This window comes from Rhododendron vialii, chromosome 6a (assembly GCF_030253575.1).
Source record: "Rhododendron vialii isolate Sample 1 chromosome 6a, ASM3025357v1".
Lineage (NCBI taxonomy): Eukaryota > Viridiplantae > Streptophyta > Magnoliopsida > Ericales > Ericaceae > Rhododendron > Rhododendron vialii.
In genome coordinates, this window is record NC_080562.1 from 2,710,656 (window position 1) to 2,727,837 (window position 17,182).

At 38.5% G+C, this 17,182-nt stretch overlaps 1 protein-coding gene across 1 annotated transcript; it reads left to right on the forward strand.

The window, feature by feature from the left end:
- Positions 1-914: 914 nt before the first annotated feature.
- On the forward strand, positions 915-5,650 carry LOC131329447 (ATP sulfurylase 2). Its single transcript, XM_058362552.1, has 5 exons — positions 915-1,659; positions 2,418-2,823; positions 3,178-3,438; positions 4,312-4,398; positions 5,209-5,650. The coding sequence occupies exons 1-5, from the start codon at positions 1,115-1,117 to the stop codon at positions 5,344-5,346; spliced, it is 1,437 nt and encodes a 478-aa protein (XP_058218535.1). The 5' UTR covers positions 915-1,114; the 3' UTR covers positions 5,347-5,650.
- The last annotated feature ends 11,532 nt before the right edge of the window (positions 5,651-17,182 follow it).

Consider the following 17,182-nt stretch of genomic DNA (forward strand, 5'->3'; position numbering starts at 1 on the left):
TGTACTAGCCCAGACCAATCTAGACTCCATACAAATCCAAAATTTGCCACCCTCTCTCTCCATCAATTGCATTCTTTACTTCATCGATTTAATCGCTTTCCCCAAACACTATAGCTTAAACACTACTAGTTGTTATATTTAACATTATCTTCTATAAACTCAATCACTGTAATTCTTTTCTCACCTGCTCATGTATTTGAAATCCTACTTTATGTATTAAATAATTTTAATCAAATGAGAAGTTGTGCATTGGTTATACTATTCTAAGCTCTTGATTTGGATGAATTCAATGAAAATTGATTGTTGTCTAATTTGTGACAACATGGACCGACGATGGCGATTTGAAGTAAATGAAGTGTGATTGACTCACGCCGATTTTAACACTAAATCGTAAAGGGATGGTTTTGAGTGACATAAGATTGGTCGTGACAGGCGATTTTAGAATGGTAGAACAATCTGCAAGGACAAACCATATGGATAGATACTAGTAGATTAATGATGCGTCTTGTTTGTGTCAAACACGCAATGGTATCACTATTGTACCTATAATTTATAGGATTACTGAGAAAAGACGTTAAATTGCCATAACAAAAATAGATTAGGGAATTAAGGCTCTGTTTGGTTTGGGTTTGAAGAAAGGTTTTAAGGGTAATAAGTTGAGAGATAAATAGATAAAAAAATGAGAACAATAATTGGAGAAAAAATTTATAGGGGATTGTGCACAGCAGGAGGGGTTAAGCCTAGAGAGCCAAAGCGAACACAGTCTAAGTGGCTAATCTCCCATGTAATACCTGGGTGCGCAATGACAGCAGTGCCAAACAGTAGGGGGCATCTGGACTATGGGTCATACATCAAGGGGGTTTATTGTTATTCACCGATCCATAAATACAGTGAAAGAAACGCACATCTATACTCCACTTCTTAAAAAGCTGGACCAAAACTTGTGGTGGCCTTCGCATTTCACGGCATGACGCATCTATAGTAACGTTGCCTTTCACCGCAGAAACAATGTCCACCAGATTCAGAGGCAGCGTTTCAGTCCCACAACCTCGGCCGATCACTCCATTTCCCTCCACAAACAACAATCACCCTTCCTCAATTTCATCTCCCAATCATGTCCCTCACAATTAGACTCCACACCACCACCACCACCCACCTCAACCCCAGAAAGCCAATCAACACAAAAAAGTTAAAAAACCACCTTTACATTACCAAATTCCCATCAAAACCCAATTCCTATTCAAACCCATTTGCAACCCAATTCATATCTTCCAAAAAGATGTCTTCTTTGGTTGTCAAGAGTTCTCTGATTGACCCAGATGGTGGGTCCCTGGTTGATCTCGTGGTGTTAGAAAGCAGCAGGGGTTCCAAGACTCTAGAGGCTGAGTCAATGCCTAAGGTGAAGCTAACCAAGATTGATCTTGAATGGGTGCATGTGCTCAGCGAGGGTTGGGCGAGTCCATTGAAGGGGTTCATGAGAGAGGATGAGTATTTGCAGAGTTTGCACTTCAATTTCTTGAGGATGGGAGATGGGTCGATTGTGAACATGTCGTTGCCCATCGTTTTAGCTATTGGTGATGAGGATAAAGAGAGGATTGGTGGGTCTCCTGATGTTGCGCTGCTTGGGCCTGATGGTGATTTGGTTGGTAATCTCAGGAGGTTAGTGTAATTCATTCAGTTTTAAGTCATCATTTGATAGCAATTTTCGCTTAATGCATCATTAGCTAGTTCTAATGAGTAGATGGAAAAATGAAGTTAGTTAGCGAATCATATTTAGTTACTAGAAGAATCAATGAGTTACTAGAAGTTTTTTGAATCAATGTGTTTCGGGATTGACTTAGGAGAGAGGGCCAAGGTTTGGTGAATGCCCAGGAAGATATATTTGATAGTACTTGTGTGGCTTAATTTCGTGCAAAGAGTGATATAGTAAATGCGTATGTGTCAGGAAAAGAATTTGGTTACCAACAGTACTCTGTATTGTCATTGCCAACATAATGGTAAATTGCTCAAGTGATTTTAGTACGCAGTTTGCTCTAGTTTGTTCTTATAAGGAAATGACATAATGAAGTTTGTTAGCAAATCTGCCAATTGCCCAGATGGATGCTGAAGAGATATTTGATAGCACTAGTATATTGCTAGCAGGATCATGGAGCTAGACTCAAGCTTCCTTCCTTATAGATCAGTTAGTGACGTTAATGATTTTCTTTGTTCAAAGCTCCAATTCACATTCTTGGTTTCTTGCTTCGAGTTCTTAGAATAACTTGACTGCTTTGAATTTTCTAACAAGTTTAGTTTGGAATTTTTGAGTAGATACACTTCATTTATGTCAGACGCCAAACTCAAGCTTCCCTGAGTTTTTTTTATTGATTTCACTGTTCCTCTCTGGAAGGCAAACTGATTCTACAACTGTTCTGCAGCATTGAAATATATAAGCACCACAAAGAAGAAAGAATAGCAAGAACTTGGGGAACAACAGCTCCAGGTTTACCTTATGTTGAGGAAGTTATCACTCCAGCTGGAAATTGGCTCATTGGTGGCGATTTGGAAGTGTTAAAGCATATCAAATATAATGATGGTCTTGACAACTACAGACTCTCTCCCCAACAACTCCGGAAAGAATTTGACAAGCGTCAAGCTGATGCTGTTTTTGCTTTTCAGCTAAGGAATCCTGTGCACAACGGGCATGCTTTGTTGATGAACGATACACGCAAGAGACTTTTGGAAATGGGGTTTAAAAATCCCATTCTATTGCTTCATCCTTTGGGAGGTTTTACAAAGGCTGATGATGTACCGTTGGATGTTCGTATGGAACAACATAGCAAGGTTAATGTCGCCAATTTTCACATACTGCTAGCACTATTGGGTCTTTTACCGGGTAATGGGACAATGATGCTGGACGCCGTTGGGAAAATAACTTCTAAAATTCTTGTTTTATATAGCCGAATTGATTTAATCACTCTCCAAATCCATAGCACTTCTGTGGATTCTGGACTCCTAAATACTTGAAATTATTATGAGAAACCATTTTTTTTTTTTAATCTTTTAATACCATTTTGCTTATATTTCCCTTTTCAGCTATGAATTTTTAAAATCATATTGTACGGCGTGGAAGAATTCCTGTGGTATTGACATGTTCGAAGTGCAGACTTAACAGACAAGGATTCTGTTAATGCTCAGGTTCTAGAAGATGGAGTACTTGACCCTGAGACTACTATAGTGGCCATATTCCCATCACCCATGCATTATGCTGGTCCTACAGAAGTACAATGGCATGCCAAGGCACGGATTAACGCAGGTGCAAATTTCTACATTGTAGGTCGTGATCCTGCTGGTATGGGTCATCCTATAGAGAAAAGGGATTTGTATGATCCTGACCATGGGAAGAAGGTGCTAAGCATGGCTCCCGGCTTGGAAAAGCTGAACATCTTGCCATTCAGGGTAGGTTTTAGTTATTTATTTTTGTCTTGCAGAAGGAAAAAAGTCTAACCCTCCTCCCTAGTCTCTACCATCATACCATCTGTCTGCTGATAACAATTCTATGTATTGCTATCCACTGGTAACATAATATGCAATCTGTAGGTAAATTAAACTCTGATTGATGAATCTTTAAAGTTATCTTGATGCTGGAAATCAACTGTTTCTAGTGCTGGCTTGGCATTTGTTTTCTAAAAAAAGACATTGAGTGTTTTGGAAGTCTAAACTGGCATCATGATTATCCTAACAGTACTTAATGATGTGGATTTACGACTCCAGCAATGAAGTGATGTTGTTGATGAGTTTTTGTATTCTGTATATGAGCTAAAAAAAGTTCAACAATCTTTTATATTGAGTCATAGTTAAAGTTCCCATATATCCGTGAATGATGGAAATGCTTGGTTAGATTGTTTATTTTTGTAATACAGTTCTGTATTGCAGATTGCAAGACATGTTAGGTTTTTCTCTGTAGTAGTTGTGATCGCTTAGGGAATGCTCATCTTTTTTTGTGATATGAATGTTTGTTAAGAGTTTTACCCCGTCTTTTTTGACATCTGATGTGGCCAGTGAAGAGATTTCGAACTTGAACTGCCTGCAAGTGTTGTGTGTTTTAAGGCTGTCATCCAGAGCAGAATTAACCCTCTCTCCACTGTCTTAGACTTAAAGCAACTACAAGTTTTTTTGTCCTTCAAATATTTTTCTCTTATTTCAAAGTTTGGAGATTTCTCTTGTATTGCCAATAGCTGTAGAGTTGAGTCGTTTATTACAGTTTATGTTTGTTTTTTTTGGTGTGTTATGAAATTGTTCCCTTAATGAGCAATCCATTGTATCTTGCAGGTGGCAGCATACGACACAGTGGGAAAGAAAATGGCATTCTTTGATCCTTCACGTGCTAAAGATTTTCTCTTCATCTCTGGAACCAAGGCAAGAATTGAATCCTGATTCTGGTCTCAGGCTATTCGCCCCATAACCGAAGTTCGCTAAGAGTTTCCTGTTGTAGACTAGAAACTCTTAGACTTCGAACATTTATTTCCAAGTAAAAATATTTTTCTATTTGTTTAGGGGCTGCTAGGTTTCTTTTGTCAGGCGCTACCTTCAGCCTGGATGTTGCGAGTATATGTTGTTTGGCTTATAATGGCTGTAAGAATGTCCCGTTGGTCGTAACTCTCAAGAATACAGATTGTGCTGAAACTAATTAGGTTTAATAGATCATTCAGCAAAGAGACTCTTCATTGAGTATGAAAATGTATGGTTTTTCCCAGAGGCGCCCCCTTCCAACTGAAGGTGTTTTTGTTGAAGGTGTTCTGCATCCTAGCTGCATGGAAGTGCTATCCAATAGTTTAGTCTTTTTCCTTGAGACCCATAGGATATGCTAATATGGTATCATTTTTTCTAAAACCAAACCAAACCTTAAGTCCAAATTGATTGGGGTTGGCATACATGAATCTGTTTTCTCCATTGAGCTCTGATGAGTGATCGTGCTCCGTGATATTCAGGGAATCCCCTAGCATTCATTTCTTCTGTCTGAGATTATTCATTTGGAAGGAAAAATTGTAGTCAGCATTTTTTTAATGGGAAATGACTATCAAGTAGTGTGAATTTATCTAAAGCTATTTTTAAGGTGCAAAGTTTTAGATTTTCTGAAGGGCTTGGTGTTGACTTCAAAGATATTATGTTTCTGTTGCTTAGTCTCCATACTAACAGTCTAACCCATGTTTGCTGATGCTGCTGCAGATGCGGACTTATGCAAGAACCGGAGAGAATCCTCCTGATGGTTTTATGTGCCCTGGGGGATGGGAAGTCCTGGTCAAATATTACGAGAGCCTGCAAACTGAAGACGCTACACCGAAAGCAGCTGTTTCATCCACATAGAGATTCAGTCTTTTGCTGTTACATAGAAATAATTACATCAGAGTTCTTACTAGAAGTAGAACAGGGACATGACAAGAGAGTTTTTTTGGCGCATGTTCAGCACCTCCAACACCTAGTAGAGTGAAACTTGGTGCGGGCAATTTTAGTAGTACCATGTATGCTTCTTTTCTTTTAACTCCTGGTGGTTGGAGTCCGCCGCTGAACCAATTTTACTTTCTTTCTTTTTTTTCGTCTTTTCGTAATGCTTGTAGCAAAACGATTTATTTGTTATTCATTTGTTTGAAGAAAAATTTTACGTTAGAAAGCCATGTCACGTTGCTGTAGGAATAACTCAACTTGAAACTTCCATGCTTAATTAGATTGATCTTCATCATTTTCTTCCAGCTTTAATGGTACCATTTGGTCTTCCACTGCATTATACTAGTAATTGACAAGTGATTGGTTTACATCCCGGTTGTTACATTTATAATGATGTTTCTATATAAGGTGCGGATCTCTGAAACAACATGAAAGTTTATGTTTTTTGTTTCTTCATGGTAATACCTTCCAAATGTGCCGATACAGAAGATTTTGGCTATAGGTCCTAAGACAATATCTCAAGTAGTTCAACACTCTACACAGTTACAAATGTAGTTCCTTTGGTTATTTTGAGAAGTTTTTTACTGGCTACGCCAGGCAGAATCTGATGTTGAGCAACATGAAGTGGTATGAAGCTCATGTAATGCATTTGTTTCTATACAGTTGGAGTGAATCTGGAAATCAGGTATTGGCACTCTTAAATGTTGGTAATCTATGTTTTCTGCATCATTTGTTTGCGAAACAAAATTTGAAAAATTGGAAGGTACTATCTTCAAATCCTTTGGCAAAAAGGAAAGCCGCAACATCTGGCATTTGGTTTTGTTACTTGGCAATATTTCAACATTGAAGGGTCAAAGAAGGGTCTGCTTACAGCAGAGAAAAAAATGTTCGCGTGCATGTTAATTTCAGACTATACTTTTATATGAAAGAGAACACTGGAAAATCAAATCGGACGTCTTTGTAAATTGCTCAGCTGACACTCATTTGCATGCAGATACACCCCTTACGGTAGAGCGAGTAAGTTTTGCACGTTATGATGCCGTAATTTGAAGTTTCTGCGTGAGGGGAGGCATGATGGAATGGTCTTGGCCGAACCTTTGTGCATCACACTTCTGATCTTAAAGCCCTGTTCACATAATTTTGTTAATCTGAAGTTCTTATTGGCAAGATTTCCTGAGGAGGGGATGATGTTTAAAGTTGAGATTATAATGCTTTTGCCAGTGGTCTATAGTTGCTATCTAATCCAAGGCTGAAGGCATGCTCTCCATGTCAAAAGGCCTTAGAAGTTAGAATAATTGTGCAGTTCGAGTTTGTATATCTCTTTATGCAATGATCTACACTTGACTGGGCTGGTCCTGCTCCTGCAGTTTTTCTTGGTTACTGGGGTGGCCTCATAAGCTTAGCCCACGCAAGGCTTACCCGGTTGCGTTGTGGGCCAGTTCAGGCCCTTTTATATTATTACTCGTGAGTCCTTAAAACCAGTTGATTCTTTTAACTACCTTTGTTTGGCCTGAAATGCTTTAGTTGTATCGTTAAATGTGAATCATTGACTCCTTGTCAAATTTGCCATAATTATTTTGGTACGTTACAGCTTTTGGTGGTTTGGAAGTTGCTTGGATGCTCCCTGTAGCATTTAGCATAGTCGGTGATTTAGTACTACTATGGAAATTCAAGTCCACAGTCTGGTGGTTGGTGGAGGGACAAATTTTCCAGATAAATGACATTTATTTTCGCGGATCAAAAAAAAAAATGACATTTATTTTCTGAAAATTTTATTTCGTAGACAAAGCTCTAAATTCTTATTTCTTGATCCCGAGTAAAATTCCAGTTTATGTTAATCTAAGATTTTCAGTTTATGGTTTCCTACATTTTGTTTGGTTTTATGTCGTCCTGTGGATCAAAGGAAACAACGCTAGTAGCAGACTATAAAATGTGGCTGAAACGAATAATAACATGTGTACTATTTTAAAAACAATATGCCACTTCATTGAATGTTCACAGCTTGGAAGAAGTATATCCGAATAATTCAATATATAGAAGCCTACCCAGATCGTACCATGATTTAGGGTAGGTGGCGTACCACGTTTCAATTACCTTTCTTCGTATCGGATCGCTCCGCGTTCATCGCTCCGTGTTCGAGGTTACCCTGCTTTATACTTCCGTTTTATTTGCCTTCACTTCACTTCACTTGCCTTTTCTTTTCTTTGTTCTTTTATGTGTTGACAAGTCTTCTTCTACACATTAGGTACATGGTAGTCTTCCTGTGTCCCCCCATACACCAAATCAGCCACTGTCTTGGACCCTCCCATTTGAAAGTTGTTCCCCACCAGTATCCACTGTGCTGGGTCAATATAAGATCATGTCATAACCCTAAGTTCAAGTGGGTAAGCTGTAAACATTTTGAGTTCAAAATTGGGCAACTTCTTGGGGTTAGGCTGCAAGAAAGAAATCTCTTGTGACCCCGTAGTCCCGGTGGGGATGGAATGTCTTTGACCGGATTGGGAGAGGAATGGTCGAGGTGCGCGTAAGTTGACCAGGATACTTCTGACCTAGACCGAAAATTATAACACAAATAAAGTTAAGACAAATTTATTCTCTTATACTTGACCAGTACATGTGATCATGGCTGTGGTTCAGGTACATCCGTAAGTCCTTGGTGTACCGTGTCCCAAGGGCTGAGCTGTGATGGGGTCCATTTACTACTTGGTCATATTTCATTAGTCTCCTCAATGCAACCTTTTCCACCATTTTCTTCTCAATTTGTCTCAAATTTGTTCTCCATAAAATAGGTCTGAATTAATGCCTTGATGGTACAATTGCATGTGAGCTTTTCTTGCTTGTGATCTCTTTGAAGCAGACACAGGGCCCAATTGTTTTCCCCACTTATAGCGATTTCTTCATGTCCTACACACAATCCTTGGGTGATTTAGGATTTGAATTTCCTATTAACAGCTCCATTGTTGGTTCCAAGCCCTTTTCATTGACCTAAATCATGTTCACCTAGTCATCTCTATCTCGTTGTATTTGGTACCGTTAGGGCCCCTTTGTTCAACCGGATCTCCGATATGAGCATTGGTTGAATGAGACAGCATGGCCGAGATGACCAAAGATCTGGTCGTTGATTATAATGTTTATGGCCCGGATTAAGCATGCCTCGAATATATAATTTCACAAAGTGTGAGACATCCTGGTGTACTGTACTATATCATGAGGTTATGATATTATCAGTCCGAACACTATTAATTCGGTGGCCGAGGGGATTTTATTTTTGATGAGATTTTAAATTCCTTCACTATTTGTTCCGTCTAACGAACGGGCCCTTAATGTGTTAAATTCTCATTCTACAGCGATGATCACTACCAGATGCTCTACCGCCCTTGTTCTCATGTCCTTACTACTTATAAATCTTGCTATAAAATTTGTATTGATGTGTATGTGTATAACTGGTGGTACAAAGAGTAGATCATATAGGATTATTGGTTGGTACTTCAGAGTTTTAGGAAATACTGTGTGTCTTTCTAAATTAGCTGAGCAGTTGCGTTTACATACAATTATGTTTCTACAAATATGCAGGGTTGGGGGGCAGGGGTAACATGGCCATCATGTGACTAAACATAGAGTCTTTTCCTTTTTCGGTTCCACAGTTTGGGATGTTCGGGCAGTTTACGTGTACTTCAACTAATCCATTTTCCAGTCCAGTCAAAGACAAGTCATTCATGTCGGAACTAGAGAATTCATAAAAAAATTACTTTCTTGCGGCCTGACCCCGAGAATCAAATCTTGATCAAATGTGTGGAGAGGAAACCCACCAAGCCCCCGGAGTAACCCTTGGGGCACTGACAGAGTGTCTTTTGCTACCTTAGGAATTTGCCTTTTGTTGATTGGCTATGCTTGTCACTGCCTTTCTGTGAGAATGGAGGAGGACCCACTTCCCTATTTTCCTCTGGTTTTATCCTGCACTCAACAAATAATGTCGTCCACAGAACATGGGGTGGGTTGTTATGAGGACTACCCTATGGGCCACTCTTATTTCGTTCTCAACTTCAAATCTTGATTTAGGCATAATTGAGCTTAGAGCATCCACATTGTAATAAGCAAATTGGTATGGATAAGCAAACTTAATAACAATGCTAAAAAAACACCTCACATTGTAATAAGCAAAGTTACAAGTCTTTTAGCAAATAATCAAATTCCACTCATTCCATAACCAAACTTAACAACTTTTACCAATAACCAAAACTCAATAACCAAACCCAATAACCAAATTCAAAACTAAAAAATTTAAAAACACCTCACATTAGAATTGTCTCATCAAGACGAATAATTTGGTGTGGTCGGGTGCGTGATTGGAACTCGTTTGCAATTGGACATAGGTGCATTGCGTATTGTGGGGGGTTTTTTTTTATAGGGATACAAAAATAACCAATGTGGAGGTCAAGTTTGTTAAGTTTGATTATGAACTAAATAGATAATCAAATGCTGACGTGACACAATTTGGTTGTCGATTTTGATTATTCCCATTGCGGATGCTCTTATATGAATCAATTCAGCTTCTAACACAGAGAGAGAGAGAGAGAGAGAGACTCTTAGTTGAGTAAACGCGTTGTAAGAAATCTGGATGATTTAGTTTGGTTGAGTCTTGAGCTGACTCAAGTGACTTGTAGAGGCAATTTCTTAGGACTAGTTTACGATAAGTCGACTGCAGCGCGCGAGACTTGGGTTAATGACAATGATCTAAAGAGAGGCGGGACGATTGGAATCGTAGCCCTTCTTTTTGGTGGAGAGGTTGATTTTTGGGACTCGACCCATTATACAACTTGAGTTTATGGCGGTTGTCATGCCACTATGTTACAACTTTTAAGATTGTGTTTGGATCATGAACTTGTAGAATGGTTAGTTTAACAAAATGAAAACGACCGGAATAAATTTATCCTTGATATGTGCTTGTAATGCCTCTGAGGCTGGCATAATTGGGCTAGGATCTAATAATAAAAGAATGTTTATAGTCTTTTTGCTTCAGATAAAAAAAAAAGAGGGGTTCCTTTTACTTCATCTTTTTCTCTTTCAGGCCAAAAATCCTGGTTAAAAATCTTGATCCAAATGTACCATCTATACGTAGGGATGACAACGAGGCAGAGCAGGTTTTGCCGCAGCCCGCCCTAACTCAAAAAGTGCCGCACGGCCTCGACCTTGCCCCGAATTCGGATCGGTTTACCCACTCCGTCCCGTCAAAAATAAGAAAATTTTGTTTAATCTAAAAAAAAATACACAAGAATACAGTTATATATTATGTATTATTTTAGTGTAATGGTGGAAATTTAAAGGTAAGAATATAAATTTTTAGTGTTCTAATGGTGGAATATAATTGTTGGGAGTTTGTCCGATGCATCGACCCGCCATTGCGTGCTCAAGGTCCAATTTGTATGAGAGTAACGGCAAAGAGTCCATCACTTAGGCCCAATATACATTGAATGACCCATATCCACTTAAAAGGCTAAGCCTTGTAAGTGGTGAGCCATCTAATTGTATATTAATGAGCCAATGTACTCATTAATTCAATAGCACCATGCTCACCGACGAGTCAACTCCATCGACAATGAGCCATCCAATACAACACTCCAACATCGATCCAGCCACCTTGCTTCATTGGGAGTCACTTTTGGATTTTATACCGCTCCACGAGTGTCTTTTGTGCAAACCCATTAAATGGTGCGTTGAGAGTCTTCCCATAGATCGTCAGCCGTCGGCTCTGATACCACTTGTTGAGAGTTTGTCCGACGCATCGACCCGCCATTGCTTGCTCAATGCCTAATTTGTATGAAAGTAATGGCAAAGAGTCCACCACTTTCACTTGGGCCCAATATACATTAAATGATTCATATCCACTTAAAAGGTTAAGCCTTGTTAGTGGTAAATCATCCAATTATATATTAAGATCTAACTCTTTTTCTGTTTATCCGATGTGAGACTCATTCTAACAATAATCATACGTAAAAAAAAATTCGGGATGGGTTCTCGAGCGGGTAATGGTGCATGCGAGGTAATATCATCCCGAATCCGATCAGGTATTTGTAAACTTTCCCAAAATTCTTCCCAGCACCCCCGAAAATTTGACGGGAACACGACCCGATCTGGGCGGATTCGGGGCCATTTGTCATCTCTTCACTATAGATATTGAATGGTGGGATGAGAAAAATGGGTAGGGAATAAGGACATAAAGTCCGGACGTATCCGTACCAATGTATTTTCCAGTATTTGTCTGGCAGAAGGCTGCTTGCTCTGGGCCTTGGAACATGCTGGTAGCTGTTCCTCATCAGAGCCAGGCTAGGACATATAACTCCTCCTCCTCTAGGTTTAATTTTTGTTTACCAATGTGTGTGTGTGTGATTATGACTTGTGTTCTATATAATAGTGATGGTCGTGGTTGTGGTCGTGATCATAGCGGTGGTGCTTGTACTAGGGTTTTTAGTTAGAGGACCACATGTGGAAGAAGGCTCATTGAATTAAATGCCGTGTACCAAGATGTACGCAAGAAATTGAAAGCACTTGTCTCATCTTTCTTGCTCTCATTAACTTGTCCCGCGGTCAAATAGTTCGTAGCCACGTCCTCTAATCCTCTGAGCTACAAGCTCCACTCCATCTCCATGAGGAAGGTTTTTTCCATTGTGGGTCTTTAAGTTCGAAAACTATTAGGTGTATTTTTGGGGGGTCCTATAAGTAGCTTTGAATGGCTCCCCACTCGTGAATAGTAAGATTAGTTTCCTAAAAGTTAGTTGAGTTGCGCGTAAACTGACCTGAATGAGATAACTTGGTACTGGATTAGCTAGTTTCTTTTTGGAGCAATATATGCTATGGTGACCAGGTCTGAGTATCATATTTTAGGTACCATAATAAGTGTCGCCATTATTGCATTAGTAGAATGTGCTACACTACATGATAATTGGAACACATTCTACCAATACAGTAGTGACACATCATATGGTCACCAAAGCTTTTACTGTTCTTTTTTAGTGTTTTCACGGTGGTATGAATGTGAGTAGGAAAATAGGTGAGATATGGTTGAAGAAATACTCCATTTGTTTCCTGAGTTTACTGCTATACAGAAAGACCCACAAGTCCCCTTGCTTTTATTTTCTTGACTCACTTTTGTTTCCAAATTGTTTTGGGTTTGTTGACAGGCTTGGCGTAGGGAAGACTATGCATGGGAGTAGAATTTTTTTTTTTTGAAATAACCGGATATTTAGGCCAACTTGCGTGCATTTCGACCAATTTCGGGACCCTAAGGTTAATGATCGGGCAAACCTCGACTGATTCCATGTTGTTAGTGCTAATTGCTTAGAATACATTGTGATTTGCTCCTTGAAACATTTGTGCAATTAAGCCAATAAACCTTGGTAAGGACGAGTTCTATAAAACCTTGATAAGGACGAGTTCTATAAAACCTTGATAAGGTGACAGTAGAAAGCAAATTAGGAAATGGGGTATAAATTTATGATAGCTAGTGTTAAACTTAAAAATGTGTAAGCAAGAAAGTTGGTAAATTAGCAAAATCTAAGCTAATGAAATACCAAAACCAAGATACTGCTGCAACATATCCAAACATGTTCATTTGCAGAAGAAGCAAAAAGAAAAAAAATACTACTGTAATAATTAGTTTGGTTATGTATCTAACGAAATTTGTTGAGGTACCCGTAACTTGATCTGGGCACTCTAAATTATTATAAACATAAAAATCAACAAGAGTGTAAGGGGCACATGCTAAAATACCTTATGCTTTGTTCGGTTGGAGTTCGCAGAACCATTCCTTCTCTCTCAGCACGATTCTGAATAAATTTTCTTTCCACTTATTACTCCTATTTCGATAGCTATCTATCTCTGCATATTACTTGAAAAATCTCCCTCAAAATCTTCACCAAACAACCTCTTTAGATTTTATAAAGGATTTTGATTTTCGCATTCCACTTTTTACTGATGGCGTTCCACTTTGTTTATGAAATTACTAGTAATTAATTTCATGTTAAAAGTGAAGCGCCATCAGTAAAAAAGTGAAAGGCGAAAATTAATTTCCTTTTATAAACTCTCAATGTTTATATGGTACGACATTACAGTTAAAGGCTTGGCGTGATGGTCAAAGTTAGAACGTAATAGTGTGCATATTCTCACAGGGGTAACACTGGTGGGTTTTATATGATATTTCGTCTCGATCAATTTGCACTCTTTTTAGTGGACGACGAGATTGATTTCTTAAGAATCTCAACAATTAGTCAAAATGTGCATAAACTATCCCGAACTGATGATATGACAAGAAAAAAGCCTACGGGAATAACCAACACCAACCATAATTATAAGCATAACGAACGACAAGGGCAACCATATATACTTGATGATCCATACGGTTATGTACTGAAGAATTCCTGTGTGAAAAATGACACAAAAGTTGAAAAGAGAGGAATCATTTATTATTGTAGGACTGGGATGTACCAACAAGTACTGCAACTTTGAAGCAGAGAAGCACATGGTGGTGGTGACCAAACCATTGAGCTCAGTAATTAATTAAAGCTAGGTAGTAGTAAAAGTTTTCTTCACTCTGTAGTTATTGGTCAGTCAATTCTGAACCAGTCACATACAGAAAATACTACCAAGAAAGATCCCCAAAATAATGTCCCAGCCTTTTTCTTTTTCTTTTTTTATTTATTACAGTGAGGGGTGTCCGAGCCAGCTTATGTGCATCTCAATTATTTTCCTCCTAGGTTCATTTAAAGGCAAGTCATCTACGCCGGGACTGGGGATTCACAAGAGATTTCTTTCTTGCGGCCTGGTCACGAAAGGCCAGGGGTGGAGCTATGTTGGGGCTGGGAGAGCTCAACCCCAGCTCCCTAAGCGTCTGAGTTTTAAAAAATTTATTTTGTATATACCTGATCTTGAATATGATTGACAATTGTTTGTCTATAGTTAATTATAATCTTAATAATTTTGATTTGATTTGATAAAAAAAGAGGTTATTTTACATTCTCATTTTTCAATTTCTTTCAAAAACAGAAAATAAGCACGCGACAGTTAAAGTAGCTTTGATATACTTTAACTGCATTAAGCTAAAATAATTTCAATATAATATATAAATATAATGTATTGAAAAGCATAAACCTTATAAGTCTACGTTTTGGAAAAAAAAAAATGTCTATTAAGCTGACCTCCTCGAGGTCAAATTCCTAGCCCTGCCCTTGCCATTCTTTGTAGGGGTAGCGAGGGGTTGGGTTGGGTTGTTTGGAGGTGGAGAGAGAAGTGAGAGAAAGATTAGGTAGAGAGAGGGTTTTTTGTGGGTATCGATATTTATATTTGAAAGAATGAGATTAAGGCTCTGTTTGTTTGGGCGTAAAATATTTTACCTATTTTTTGATGTATGGTTATATAAAAAATGAGAAAACTATTTTTCATTAATTGGATGAAAATGACTTATCCTTAAATTTTTCGTAAGTTATTTTCCGAAATGAACCCTCTCTCTTCTACTGCAATTGTCACTGCTTAGTTTTCTCGATCGTCAGTACCCACGTTCAATTCCCCCCTCCTAAATTGAATTCCACCGTTAAGCGCTCTCTCTCTACACTATTTTGTCAATTTCTACAAATATTTTTCATGTGCCAACCAAACATCGGAAAATAAAAGTTTGAAATTTATTTTCTAAAAAAAACATTTCATAAGGAAAAATTTTACATCAAAACAAACAGAGCCTAAATTTTTTCCACCGGCCGTAACTGAATATACATCTATTGATATCCCAAGGTAAAATGTGTGAATCTCCCACTAAAATGTGTGTGCAGCGGAGAATGGGCCTCGGCACCACCCCAATGGCATTAAATAATTTTTCCATGGGAACCTGGGAGGTGAAGCAAGAAATTTGAGAAATGGGTCAAACCCACCCAAAATAAGGAGGACAATTGCAGAACCAGTATCACAAAAATGACACAACTGATCGAGGCATGGAGGAAGTTTCTGAGCAATTGAAGCCACATGCAGTACCAGAAAATCCTAAACCCAATCTCCTCAAGTCATCACGAAAGAAAATCGTAGTACTATTTTGAGAAATGGCTTTTGTGGTCTCCTTTATTGTGGTACCTCGGACAAGGAACGACACCTTTAATTAGCAGGAAATTAAGAGAAAAATGGGTAGGCAGCCATTTTTAACGGTGAACTGAATTTGGACCATTATTAATTATTGTACGAGTTGTTTTCGAATTCAATTCGATTCGAGTAATTATTTTTTGTATTCTGATCATCTCATGCCTAGCCCGTTTGATGGGTAAATAGCGAAGCTTCAGCTAGATGTGCTAGTATTGCGTCTATTGACCCGTATTATTTGATCAATTAATTCTTTTTTCAGCATTGACACGACCCCTCCACGCTACCTAGTTTTTCTTATGTAACTCGCTTTATCTATAGCACAATTTATTTGGCCGGTCACTTTTTTTTTTTTTTTTGAAAATGTTGGCCGGCCGGTCACTTCAAAGTCTTAAAAATTGCTTTAGGCCGTTCAAAATTATTTTTATTTTTGCAATTCTTCTTCCAAATTCTAAATATTATGTGTGGTTCCCGGCCACTTTGAAAAATACGGATTGGGAGATGCTGCCAAGCAGAGGTGCTTGACAGCGGTGCCGAGCGCATCTCGGCCGTCCAAAAGTGTTTTGGATGGCCCGGATGTAAAGGTACCGAACGGATTTAAAAAAAAAGAAAAAGAAAAGGAAAAAGATGTTTCGATTCGGGCCGTTGATTCCGAGATGAACGGCCGGATTGGCCGCTCGGCACCCGCTCGGCAGGGGTGCCGCTCGGCAGGGTCCCCGGGTCCGAAAAATACCGCCATTGTTCTCTGTTTAATCTTTGTTTGGGGTCTTTGATTTTAAAAAGTGATCAAGATATAGTCGCTCTGGTAATCTTCATCAATGGACATAAGTTAATTTTCGACCTGACCATGATAAATACTTTATGCTCTACCGAAGTTGTTCATTTGTATACTCCCTCCGTCCATGTTGGTTAGTCCATTTTGAGAGTCTGTGTCATTTTCAAATGTTTATATTTTTCAATAGAAATTTCAAAAAATATGCAATATGAATCTTGTTTAATAAATTTTATATTTTCAAAATTATAAAAATTATTATAAATTAGAAGATAAAATGGTTAAAAAATGACACGAATTTTCAAAATGGACTAACAAAGATGGACAGAGAGACTATTTATTTTTCCACATTAATTCATCGTAACAAAATGTCAAACTATACAGGAACCAATCACATATCCAATGTAAGACCTATGAAACAAGGAGATCAACGTTACCCAAATATGGTCATCATCGATCTCGTTATTATTGTGGAGTAAAACGAACCATGGTTACAAATATTCTTTAATACTAAAAAGATTCAAGACGTCGCAGGAGAAAAGTACCATCAAAATATATTCGAGAATTTAGAGAGAGAGAGAGAGGTGGAATTATACGAGAGTCCGGACGTACCGCCACGTGATATTTCGGACTATTTTTTTTTTTTGGGTAATTATTTCGGACCACTTTATAACCACATATTTTGTGGAGTCTTACCACTAAATATATGGATCATATATAAACGTGTGGTTGTAAAGTAATTTAGAATATACCATACGACGGTACTCCCGGTGGGGGCTGAAGGGGTGAGACCACTGCACCACGGGTGTTTTGGGGGTGTGTGTAAGTGTGTAACTAGAAGGACATGGTGGGAGCCAAACCCGTTGGGGT

Coding starts and splice junctions, on each gene's coding strand:
- LOC131329447 (XM_058362552.1), top strand. CDS start 1,115: ATGTCCCTCACAATTAGACTCCACACCACCACCACCACCCACCTCAAC. Junction 1,660..2,417: donor TTGGTTGGTAATCTCAGGAG/GTTAGTGTAATT, acceptor ACTGTTCTGCAG/CATTGAAATATATAAGCACC. Junction 3,439..4,311: donor TGAACATCTTGCCATTCAGG/GTAGGTTTTAGT, acceptor TGTATCTTGCAG/GTGGCAGCATACGACACAGT.